General features: G+C 38.8%; 1 protein-coding gene across 2 annotated transcripts; it reads right to left on the bottom strand.

Moving 5' to 3' along the window:
- Positions 4,426–7,704, bottom strand: LOC109834199 (jasmonic acid-amido synthetase JAR1). 2 transcript variants are annotated; one of them, XM_020402143.1, is made up of 5 exons: positions 7,208–7,704; positions 7,074–7,138; positions 6,743–6,844; positions 5,834–6,663; positions 4,426–5,084 (listed from the first exon to the last, which is right to left on the bottom strand). In XM_020402143.1, exons 1-5 carry the CDS (start codon positions 7,406–7,408, stop codon positions 4,546–4,548), a joined length of 1,737 nt encoding a protein of 578 aa, XP_020257732.1. In that variant the 5' UTR covers positions 7,409–7,704; the 3' UTR covers positions 4,426–4,545. The 2 variants fall into 2 exon arrangements, with proteins under 2 accessions (XP_020257732.1, XP_020257731.1); XM_020402142.1 differs by having other exon boundaries at positions 7,074–7,704.

Genomic DNA, 12,702 nt, shown 5'->3' with positions numbered 1-12,702 from the left:
TTCTTCAAACATTCATTTAAGAGAAGGGAAGGGAACGTCCGTGAGTGGAAGTTGAAGCTCTTATTGTTTTATTACTTAGCAACTCTTGCTTGGTACAAATGGAATGCATTAATCCCCTATTTATAGGCAATGCTAACTTACAATGGATGACTATGATTAGCTTTCTAGATTATTCTTACATCCAATGGTTAGGATTGAGCATCTAGACTCTTCTCCTAAAATATCTCTTTAGATATTTATATGGACTTTTCTAGAAGCTTTTACATACATGAGATATTTTATAAGGGTCCTTAGATATTTCCATGCGACCTTCCTAGAAACTTCTAGATACAAGATATTTATCATACCTTTATTATGTAAGAAAACTCTAGAAAAGCCTAGGAACTTCATGGACCCAACCATGAATGAGTGAGTCCAAATGCACCCAACTGAGTCAAAATGGGGTGGTTCGTGACACATGCCCCATTATCCATGTCTTACTTGGCTCTGGATGGGGTAGGGGGGCTCTAGCAGCCTGGGGTTTTCCTTAGCTAGCCTGGTCCTTGACCTTGGATCTTCATGCAGTGAGTGGAGTGTGCTAGCCAATGTTGTCTTCGTTAAAAATAAAAATAAAAGTTGTGTAAAAATTGGCTATTCAGTTTGTTCCACCATGATCAGTGATTCCTTTATGGTCCGTTTGGATAATAGAAGTATTGAAAGTAAGAAGTAGGTTATAAAAGTAATTTTCAAAACTATGAAGTAGGAAGTAGTGGAAAAAAAAATTTTGTTTGTTTCATATATTTTTAGAAGTAATGAAAGTAGAACTTCTTTATTTTTATTTACTTTTTTGTTTGAATAACATTTGGAAATATTACTAAGAAGTAATTTTATCAATGAAAAGTTGTTAGAATAACTAATAAAAGAAATATTAATAAAAAATATTTATCTCCTAATTAATATGCATTTCAACTACTTCTGAGTATTGATGATTGAAAAAATATTTTGGAAGTAAGGATGACACATAGACGTCACATAAGCGTTTAAGAAAGTATTGGAAGTAAGTTTGTCAGAGAACCAAACACATTTTTTTTACTTAGAAGTAGCAGAAGTAGTCTCTACTTCTTTTATTTTAGCTACTTTATAATTACTTCTGTGCAAACAAACAGGTCTTTAGCGGAAATATTAGCCTTACATCTTAGAGAATTGCCATGGTACACCTCTAATTTTTATATATGAATACTTTCCATCGTGGAGTCATCAATCCATTTTTCTCCATGAAGTTCATCGGGCGACAAATGCTCTAACACGACATACTCATTGTTAGAATAACATCGGTCAATATATTGATTGTCCCCTTCATCACGATATATCAAACACGTCATGCTATTAATTTGTAAGTCATCCTTTTCGTCATCATCCTCGGATTCGACACTTGCATTATCATCTTCTATCGTCACTCCTATGGAAGACATTATATCTTGATGAGGAACGGTATCATCGAAGATATTTGAAGTGCCTACAAGCGAAGGACCGCTTAAGTATTGTGACTGTGTCCATCCCATATCCTGTTGAGGAGACAAAAAGCCGACGGAGTCAACTTCAAGGTCCTCCAACATACAAGAGTATACTCCATCGTGAATCACCGATTACCCAAATTTCTGTTATGCTTTTCAATAAATAATTCCACCGCACACTTCTCGTCATACAATATTCCAGTAAGACCCATAGTGAGAATATGTAAAAATTTAGCAGAAAAAGATAAAATTTTTTAAAGATTTTATCGAAAATTTGTCGATGCCCTAAATTTGATATTCAACGTGTGAACTCTGACGGTGATGGCGGNGATGCGACTGCGGCGGCAACTACAGTATATGGATCTAGGGTTTGGTGATGAAAGAGCAGAGAGAGAGAGCGGATCGGGGAAACGTGAAAAGAGATCACGTTGAGCTTAAATAGGCCCTATCACAACTCCACGGGATTTCAAATCCCGTGAAGCTGCAATCCAACTTGCCAGAGAGCGTTGGCTCTCTGGAATTTGGATTGCAACTTCACAGGATTTGAAATCCCGTGAAGCTTGGGTCCCCACTAATCCAAAGGCTAGTGAGGGCTTAAACTTTACAGGATTTAAAATCCCGTGAAGTTTTTGATGTTTTTCACCATTTTCGATCCAGTTTCAGCTACCTGGGCTAAAACTTTACGGGATTTAAAATCCCGTGAAGTTTTTGATGTTTTTTCGCCATTTTAGACTCAGTTTTAGCCAGGGGGCTAAAATGGGGTCGAAAATGACAATTACTTTTGGGGTCGTTTTTTGAAAATAAGTTTCTAAACATGTCTATTTAAAAAAAAAATTCCAAAAGAAAAAGAAGATCTCCACTCCAGTGAGTACTAATTGTTTACATGTACGTTTGTACCTCAAAAACGCAATGTTATTAAGTATGACTGATATTTTTTTCAAATTAAATTCCAAACTTAAAGTCGAGATACAGTACGTTCAATAATTTCAGCAGTATTGATACATACCCAACAAGTTATTGTCGGCCGTTGCCACACCACAAACGTGCACTAATGGTAATAGAAAGAGCCACGACACTGAGAAACTGTTCATGGTACTGGTGTGAGCTTGAAGTCAAGCATCACGGCGTTACCGGAGGTTTACCTTTTCCTTAAGTGGGGATAATTAACTACAACTATTTGCTGGTTGAATTCGTAACATTTGTATGACCAGGATGTGCCCATTTTTGTGCTCAATTCAGCACAACAACTGTGGCCTTGTTTTCTGAAAAAAAGGGAGTAATGAAGTGTGAAATATCAAATAAGAATCAATAAGTTAAGAGGAAGAATTGTTTTAACTCCGCTAGAAAGACAGATTGTTAGGCATCTTTTTTTTTTTTTTCAAAAGGTACTGATGATTGCGGATGGACTCCCTACAGTCCTACTTATGTCCGGTAGACCCCTTGTGTGAATTTTTTTTAATTACACTTAAAAGATTTAAGGAAGAATTTTCAGAGTGCTTTATAGACCGCATTGTAGTTCTATTGGTGAGGATATATCTCCATTTGTTAATCTTTTTGGACTCTTAAAAGAGTCGAAAAGTTCGATGAGAGGTCTATCGGCACTTGGGTAAACACTACAGGGCCTATCCGCAACTGAGCGATAGTACACGGGGTCTATTTCCAATTATCCCTTTTCAAAATTTCATTATCATTGGACAGCAAGAGATTTATTGCACTTGGACATATTTACTCCTTTTGACATGTGTATGTATATTATATTAACTTCCATATCCAAATTGAGACCCACTCCTCGTCACAGTCATTAAGACCCCATAAAGGAATAGGAGAGGCTTTCATATTTTGTAGAGCGGAAGGACCACGTTAACAAACCGACAGCCAGCACAAAGATGTATGGGAATGCGCCCATCTCTCTCTTAGTCTGGACCACGACTATCTCCAACTATGGATCACTGCGTTACTCTCCCTTGTGGCTATAAGATATGGAACGTCGACATCCGCGACGTCACTTCCCCTTGTGTTTAGGCCGTTTGGTTTGGATTTCACTGGATTCCTCACACATACTGATCACCTTCTGCAGAAATCCTCTCATTTTTTTGGGGGGATTTCTGACAGGCTCTTCACTTCCAATCATCTCACGAGCGCACGTGACCGATATGGAGATCGATATAGACAAACCATGGTTTGTCGACAACCCGGGACATCGTTCTCGTTGTCTACCAATCTATATATCTCAGGCTGAAGCTTGCACAAGTGTCTGGTTAAAACATAGGACAAGTTCACATACGTGATATTTTGTTTGATTGGTTGTCAGTTCGGATGGGCATGAACATGTTACGTTTTGAAAGTCTTGTACTTAGTTTTCATAATGGAGAATATTTTTGGAGTGAGGAATCATTTTTCGTATCTTTATGTGGCCAGATCATATCCCGTGTCCCCTGTAATGATGAAACATATTGATTATACTACATTTATACTTCAAAAAACAGTTATATATGTGGATAACTTAGGCTCTGTTTGACAAAACTAGCTGAAAGCTGTGAGATTATAGCTGAAAGCTGTTAAGCTAGCTGAAAACTGTGAAATTGTAGCTGAAAGCTGTTAGCTGTGTAGCTAGCTAATTGACTAGAGCTGTTTGGCAAAAGTAGCTGTACAACTAGCTTAAATTTGTTAAATGACTATAAAGGACATGCAATATTATTGATATAAATTAGAATTATTAGGGGTAAAAACGGAAGAAAAAAATTGGCAGCTTCTTCCTAAAGACAAACGCTACTTGAGGTAGCTTTCCAAAAGCTACTTGCAAAAGACACAATCTCCTAAATAATCACCTCCTATTTTTGGTCACCAAACAGCTCTACTAGCTTATTGACCAAGTCAATAAGACACAAGCTCTTAGATAAGACACTTTTTTTGGTTGCCAAACAGTGCCTTAAAATCAAAACGAGGAAAACCTCGCCTAATGTTAACAAAGAACAGTCTGATAACAACTGCAACTTACTATCCATAAATGCAGTGAGTCAACAAGATAACTGTCAAAATTTCGAGTAATCTTTCACCGGTATGCAGTGCTTCGAAACTGTTTTATAGTGCGATCACCGAGAATCCTGAGCAGTACTTGGTTGCTTGTGCACCTTGGTGTTTTAAATTGGCTCATTGCTGCGCCATTGCCAATATAGTACTCAAGTATCTTTCGGAAAGTTCCAGTCTCCACAATTTTCAGTTCTAGAGGTCCTATCGAATTTGTCTTTCGTGACACAACATACCCATGATCGACAAATGCGAGGTCCATCTCTCTGCAACATTCATTGAGGACTTCATCTTCGACATTTCCCTTTATTTCCCAGTAAACAACATAGTGACCGGGGTTTTTAGATGTATCAGCATTGCTTGTGAAGTCGACTAGCTCGCTTTTTGTCTTTTGGCTGAGCAGATTTGACCCTTTCTCTACCACCATCTGCAGGTCTTTTTCGGTATTTTTGTCGATGTTTACAGTTAGAATTAGCTTCCTCCTGCAAATGAAATTTAGTTGAGGTGCTCCTTTGTAGAAGCCTGCTACTTCTACCACATCTCCCAGCCTGTATCGGTAGAGTCCTGAAATGGAGAATTATTTACTTTTATCGACTGCCGCCAAGTGGATTGAAAGCCTGAGTGACCAAAAACTGCACTGATACGCAATAAGAGTATAACGACCAATGTCTCATTTTATGAAGGCTAATTAGCACTTACGTATCTCATAGTTTTTTCCCTATTTCACAGTTATATAGCCTCGTTTTTTGCAGCACTTATATACCCTCAAGTTTTTAGAATTCGCACTTCAGTGCCTTATGATATGGAAACGTGAAAATACTTCCCCGAAAATTCCTACATGAACATTACATACTAATTTGAGAACTATTTAACCCTTAATATTCGTTAAATTTACTACATGTCCACCTTAATATTCACTTTTGCATAGGAAAAGGTATATTGAAGTGCAAAATTTTTAAAAATTTAGGTATATAAGGGCTGCCAAAACTGAGGGTATATAATTAATTACGAAATAGGGAAAACTATAAGATATTCAAATGATGCTTAGCCTTTTATGAAACTGGAATACTGAATATAAGTAGATGAATCCTATATGCATGACGCTAACATATCCATTCTTTGTCAGGAACGGAAAAGACGCGAATGATTTAACGTTGGACATGACCAGTTGTCTAGTGGCCAAAAGGGCAGATAGTCAAAGGGAGCAAACTTGCATCGAATCATCGGCAGAAGATAAAAAAAAAGTACTGTAAAGTACTGTAAAAAATAAAGAGTTAAAAGAGACTAGAGAAGGTTTTGTTTTCAAGTTTTACCCGTGAAAGTGGTGAGAACAACTTCATACTGCTCTCCTATCTTAACTTTAGACAGCGGCAAGGGCTCGCCTTCTTCATAGTCATCATTAGCCAATGAGTACTCGCTTCCTCGGTTGACTATTAGCGAGAGAGGAATGAACTCAAAGTAAGAAAATGTAGGAACCACTGTAAAATTTACCCTCTCTGGGGGATCCAATGGTCCCAAATTCACACCAATCCAGCTCTCAGTGGACCCATAATCTGCGCACACCAATGCTAGATCCCCAGCATAATGCCTTAGTTTTTTCAAGTAAGGCTGCATTGCTCCTGTCATTATGGAGTATACGTACTTTGCATTTGGCCAAAGTCTAGGAATCATACAATGCCAATTCGAACTGTTGAGCTCCTTGCATTTACTCTCTATTTCTAATGCGAGAGCTGGATCCGGAGCGATGTAATCCAGCACGGAGCTCCTCATATTCGTTATCGTGATTCTACTGCTCAGAGTCCCGTGTCTGATGTCTTCGCAGATCTCTTGCCATACATCTTCAAAAGCGGTGAAAGCCTGGACTAGGCTGTAGGCAAATGTTGAAGTGACGAACTCTACTTGGTCCGCGAAGAGCAGTCCTAATAAGAGGTGACAGTAAGTGGACTGCTTGTAGTCACCGGCTGAAATCACTTCATACGGACTACAAGTGAAGGATTTAGTTGTTTTCTGCTTCGTTTTGAATTCTTCGCTCGCGAAATAGTGGGTAGTCGCCGTGCCTGCTGTCAGGCCTCCTCTGGTTTTGAATTGTTTGCTGCTGTATACAAACTCTAAAATCCTGCCTCCAGCTCTTATTGGAAATACCCTGTAGGAGAAAAAGTTTCACGGATTGATATATCCAAAAGTATTTCAAGGGTGTATGAAACATTTAAAACGTATATTACCTTGATCTGTATGCAGCTGCTAATCTGAAGATTTGAAGAGTAGACTGAGAGCTGAAGCGAGTGAAGGGCACATATTTTTGCCTTCCATCAGTTGTCCCTGAACTGCAACAAATTAAACATACATATGCTTGTTCTCCACTTTGGAGTATGCACTACTGTTAGGAAAAAAATAAAATAAAATATGAAACTAATTGAACTATAGCTAGTGACCCCATTGAGAAGAGAACAAAATTGCTAGAGGGGAATAGCTTAGTTTAGAAAGATAAGTGTGCCCTTTTTTATTCAAAAAAGAAACATGCACCACGCTTGTTTTGTATGCAAGTAAAAATACCTGAGAGAGAGCATGGTGATGGGTTCTTGAGTCAGAAGTGCAGAATCATCACCATCTGCGATTCTCTGAATGTAAGGGTCGAGATCAGAATGCGACGAAAGAGGAACTAATGAAGTGTACAATGACTCCACAACCTCTGGTTCCAATTCTTCAATATTGAGCACTTCAGTCCCGAGCCGATTCCTGAGGTATTCTGTGTTGCAGTTGAGCTTGACGATGCGCTTGAGAATCTGGGTCTGGACCTGTGCAGCGTTGTCGGCGATATCTTCGAACCAACGCACAATGTCATAGTCTTCAAGATTGGTATCGGCGCCGCTTATCGCAGGTACAGTCATGGTTTGAAATGGCTCTACCTCTCCTCTCCTTTCGGTATGCAATGTAGAATGTTTGTTTGTTTGTTTGTTCGTTAAGGTTTTTGTAACAGAGCAATGATGGAATTTAGGCAGGTTGTTAGTAATGCTGAGTCTGAAGGCACTAGTTTCTTGTACTTATACACAATGCACAACGCAACCTAAGAAGCTCTTCAAAAAAATAAAAAATGAAAAACAATAAAATGAAATCTATAGTTTTATACTCACCACATCCACGCACACTGAAAAATATCTCACACTCTGAGGAGGGGTACAAGACAAGAGAAGCCATTTTTAGCTGTTGATGCCCTTTTCTTTCCTCATATTTAATGCGAGCGATATATGCTGAGGGACCAAAAAGGAATCTCTTTCTCTCTCTCTCTTATGTAATTAATACGGTAAATTTCTCTGAACCCCACGAAGCTTAATTTTCCCATTAAGCTCCCTGAACTTTAGTTGTCTCAAACAAGCCCCCACAAACTTTTAACTTTTTCCAACATACCCCCCAACATACAAATATATGAGGGTATTTTTCGTTACCAAGGCTTTTAATCAATTAAAGTCACGTGTGAACTGCGTGTTAATTTGAGGATTTGGTAGGAGACGTTTTGGGGCAGGGGTTGGCGTGGGCCAGGCCGGTTCATGCCCGTGACCCTTCCCGTCGGGTTCAAGCCAGAATGAGCCTGGCCTACTTTTCTAATTTCGGGTGTGGAATGGACCCAGCCAGGCCCACAACTTATTTAGGTGTGGACCGGGTCTGACCCGACCCATGGCCCGCGGGTCATGGACCGACCAATGGGTTTCTTGTCTAACTTTTTCCCTTTTTTTTTCCTTTTTAATTATATTAAAGTTATAATTACATTTATAAAGTTATTTCTAATTTATTTTTTTAATCTAAACTTATCTTAAATTATTTTTAAACTTGTATTAAACTTTTTAATCTTTCGAAGTAGACAGCAGCAAACTTAAAGATCATCGCTTTGTTTCTCAATGGGCTAAAAGAGAGCCAAAGACCTATGACCTTTTGGCTTTGTTAGCAGCTAGCTGTATAACCAAAGGGCTAAAAGAACAATTAGTCTAATCAAAAAATATAACATAGGCCGAGACGGGGCAGGGCGGGCATGGGCGGGGGCTAGACGTAGGGTCGGGCTACTTTTCGACCATCGGTCTGCGGACTAAGATCAAAGCCTAGCCCATGACCCGTATATCATGGGTCGGGTGGGCTGGCCCACTTCAGCCCGGCGTCGACGTGACCCACAACCCAATCCCTATTTGGGGTTTAATGGAATGACAAATTAATCGGGGTCTGCATGCAAATCACAAAAGGATTTTCCCTTGTGGGGTGGGGTGCGGTGCAGTGGGGATTTTTTGTTGTTGTTGTTTTTTGGGGTGGGCGTTGGGGGGGGGGTGGGGTGGGGGGGGGGCTTTGTGAAATTTAGCTTCATTAATAGAGAACTGGCATTATTTCACTATCTGAATCAGTACAACGTAATGAAGGCCACAAAAGCTGCAACTTCTTATCTTGTGCAATTTCAAATGCTGAGGTTTTATTATTGGGGAGAGAGGGAGAGAGGGAGAGAGAGAATGGGAAGGGGACCAAAATTAGAAACCAGCAGTAGGTGTTTTCCTCCTTTTTGACAGAGCCAGTGACAGCTGTTAGAGCTGAATGAGTCCTAATCAATCAATAATTAGTAAGGCAATAATACACCGGCTCGCTATAAATTAGCCTAATAACATGTCATATCAACAAAGCTGCTGGTTTCCCCTAATTTGGGGAAAATGTGTCAAGGTAAAAAAAAAGTGGTTGTGAACAGGTCCCTGTATTATTTTATATGTAAGAAAACACTTGATACATAAAATAATTATGTTTTAGACCCTATTTATCTTTTCAACTTAGCACAAAGAGAACTATTTATCAAAATTCAAAACTGTCCTTAACTCGTTCCCCCAAAACTTGTCTACTCTCTCTCTCTCTCTCTCATCGCGAGAACCCAAATTCAAAACCCTAAATTTTACTCAAACATCCATTAAATCTGTTAAAATTTTCTGAAATTTTTTAAGTTAAATGGCCGAGAACCGTAATGTAGAGATGGGTGAAGGAGACAACATCCAAATGGAAGTGGTTCGTCATCAGCATCGCTTGGCTCGGTTGACGAAGGACGATGTGCCAAAATCATCCGCCTCTGCCTCGGCCTTCGTATCCCCCGCTGGCGGTTCTTCTCTGATATCCTCTGAGGATGAGGAAAGTAACGAGGCGACGATAACCCTATTGAGCTTGAAAAGTGGACCGAAAGTTGGAGACCGCAAGAGGAGACGGTCGACGGAGGCTGTACCCGTCACTAAGAAGAAGTAAGTTCCCAATCAATTGAATGATTTTGAATTTAATTAATTTTTGTTATAAGTAATTTGTAAAATTATGGTGTTGGATGTTAGTTAAAAATATGAGAAGGAAAAAAGAAAGAAAGTTATCAGTTTATTTGTTTGAAATGCGATTGAGATTTATGGGTTCTGTTTATGAAAAAATGGTGGTGAGAAACTGGTTATTGTAGTGTAGAATCAGTTTCTTAATTTGGGAGTATGATCTCAACAATATCAAGTATAATCATTTTGAAGAAATGCATGCCAATGATTCTCATTTGTTATTAGCTATTAGCAATGCATATCAATAATTCTCATTTGTTGTTAACATTTAGCCTTAAGTGTCAATTATTAGCCATTCATGTTAATAAATCTTGACTTTTACTAAGTTAATGCCTTAACTGTTGACTATTTTTAATTCATGTTAATAGTAATGACGCAGACGTAGAAACGGGGAGGTCGATCGGATATCGTTTCGATACCGACGAGCCCTGACAAGTAGAAACGGGGAGACCGATTCGATATCGTTCCGATGCCGACGAGCCCTGACAACAACAGGTATTTCACGAGCTTGAATCCACAAGCTCTAAGTTTCTCAAAGTTGAGAATGTAAACAAGGAGAAAAATTCTCTTGATTGAATAATTGAAAAGTTGATTCACAATTTACAAAAGAAACTAATATTTATAGCCAACTAAATCTATCCTAACCCTAATAAAAAAGAAACTCTAAGTCTAAAAGGAAATAACCAAATCCAAAAAGGAAATAATAAAAAAGATGAACTCTTTCCTAATCTGAAGTCTGAGTCGACACGAGGCGTTCTGATTAGCACTACCTTTCGTGTCGTCTGGACCTGAGTCGACTAAGCATGTCGAGTCGTCCCGCCTTTCATGTCAACTGGCATGTGTCGATTCGTCCTGTCGCTTGTCGTTTCATCTTGTCGCTTCGAGTCGTCTGCTCGTCTCGGCTGGGTTATGTCGACTCGTCATGTCGTCATCTCGACTCGTCTGTACTGTTGTCGTCTCGTCTGGTTTAAGTCGAGTCTCGTCTCATCCATCTGTTCAGTCGACTCTGCTACTTTTCTTCTCGGTTCGTCCAATACTTGATCTCCTGCATCAGTCCCTCCTTCTTTGGAAGAACTTATCACGCCCCGCTTCCTAAATACCGGAGAATCGGAACGTGAACAAGCCCACGACGTATTAGATTAAGGAGAATAAATAAAAATAAACATTTCTCCTCAACCTAATACGCTAAGCGTCAATAAATAAACAATGCGAAGGCACATGTCTCCGATCACAGTTAGTAAGAATATAATGAACAACACAGAATAAAATAATACATATCACAAATGAATATCATCCAAGATATAATATTCGGGTCAACATGCCCTTATACATATCTGAACAAATGAATGCTGAAGAAATATGAAATACATTGTTCAACAGAAATAGAAGGGAAAAGACTACAAAAACAACTAGGATCATCAAATAAGACGAGATACAGAACTTCAGACTATTCTTCAACTCTATCTGCAAGGCACTCCTGCTGAGAATTTCCTGGCTCCTGGCACATCTTCAATCTGAACATGTTCTTCCTCTAAGTCTGACGTACACTAGAGAAAACAGGTGTACGTCAGCGTGCATAACACACAGCAAGACCCCACAAAAAGAAAAGAACGAATGAAAACCCAATGCGAAAAACGATACAACAACAGAAATGATAAAGAAACATGCAACTGGAAATCCAACAAAACCAGCATGCAAATTCACTACTAAAACATGATAATCATAAGAAATCCATAAATCAATCGAGTAATGAAGTCATGCAGCTAGCGATCAGAATAATCATCCAAGTAACAGGATCATACAACTAGATAGAATTAATACTTAAAAATCTACAACAAGAGACGTAGTATGTCGAGCGAAATAATCCAAACAAGGAAACCCTTATGTATATACCATATGTCTCAAATTATAGATAATTAAATATTAATTCCAATCTATGTATGAAAAGAAAACTCAACTGGCCTACATCTCATAAAAATTCATACTTAGCCAATAAACGAGGTCATATAACTAGCCATCCTAAAACTTATTGGTCCACATCTCTACAAAACTAACAAAGTCTTCCAGAAAACACACAAGCATATTATACATATTTTACATGTTATTTGAATTGGGGAAGAATATCTTCATGTATATAATCGGGTCCCCGTAAACCTGTCTGGGTGCCGCTTTCAAGTCAAGTATTGACCATCTGGCCAATGTATATAAAACTCACGATATCACAATAACAGGAAAGCGATGTGCCCGTTTATATACATGCTATATTCTCCATCTAATTCCCCTTTATAACCACATGTTGTCAAATTAATTTAAATGACCGTACATAAAATATTATGCACTAGCCACGGAGTTACCGTGGAACGACTTCTGTAAAACTATAGAAATAACCGTGACCCATGACACGTTCGATCAAGAGTGCATCGTCTAGTCAATGTTATAATAGTAATAGTCAAGGAAACCTCATACTAGGATATCGATATCAAGGGAACTTAGGATTCCTCACATCGGGATATCGATGTCGAGTGAGTATAGCCATGCTTTGAAGCACGCTTATAAATCATATTTTTAACAGAAGTCGTCTTTATGTACAGTCTCTCTTATTGGATAACAACTAGGTGATAAAACAATAAGCTTCCACACAGCTATTCATGTCAAGCAATCCCACGTAGGTAATAATATATCACAGACTAATCTAATTAATTAACTCATAACATATTTAGAAATTGAATTGTGAGTAAATAAGTAATGGGATCTTACCTCGGGTACGTCGAACGATTCGACGTTGACGGTGCAGCGCGTCGGTGCTGAAGGCGGCAGATCTAAACAGCGACGTCGGCGGGAGTCTCGGCGATATAGCA

The sequence above is a fragment of the Asparagus officinalis genome, chromosome 3, assembly GCF_001876935.1.
Source record: "Asparagus officinalis chromosome 3, Aspof.V1, whole genome shotgun sequence".
In the NCBI taxonomy this organism is placed as follows: Eukaryota; Viridiplantae; Streptophyta; class Magnoliopsida; order Asparagales; family Asparagaceae; genus Asparagus; species Asparagus officinalis.
The sequence above is the reverse complement of the archived record's forward strand: the minus strand, read 5'-3'. Positions and strand labels throughout refer to the sequence as shown.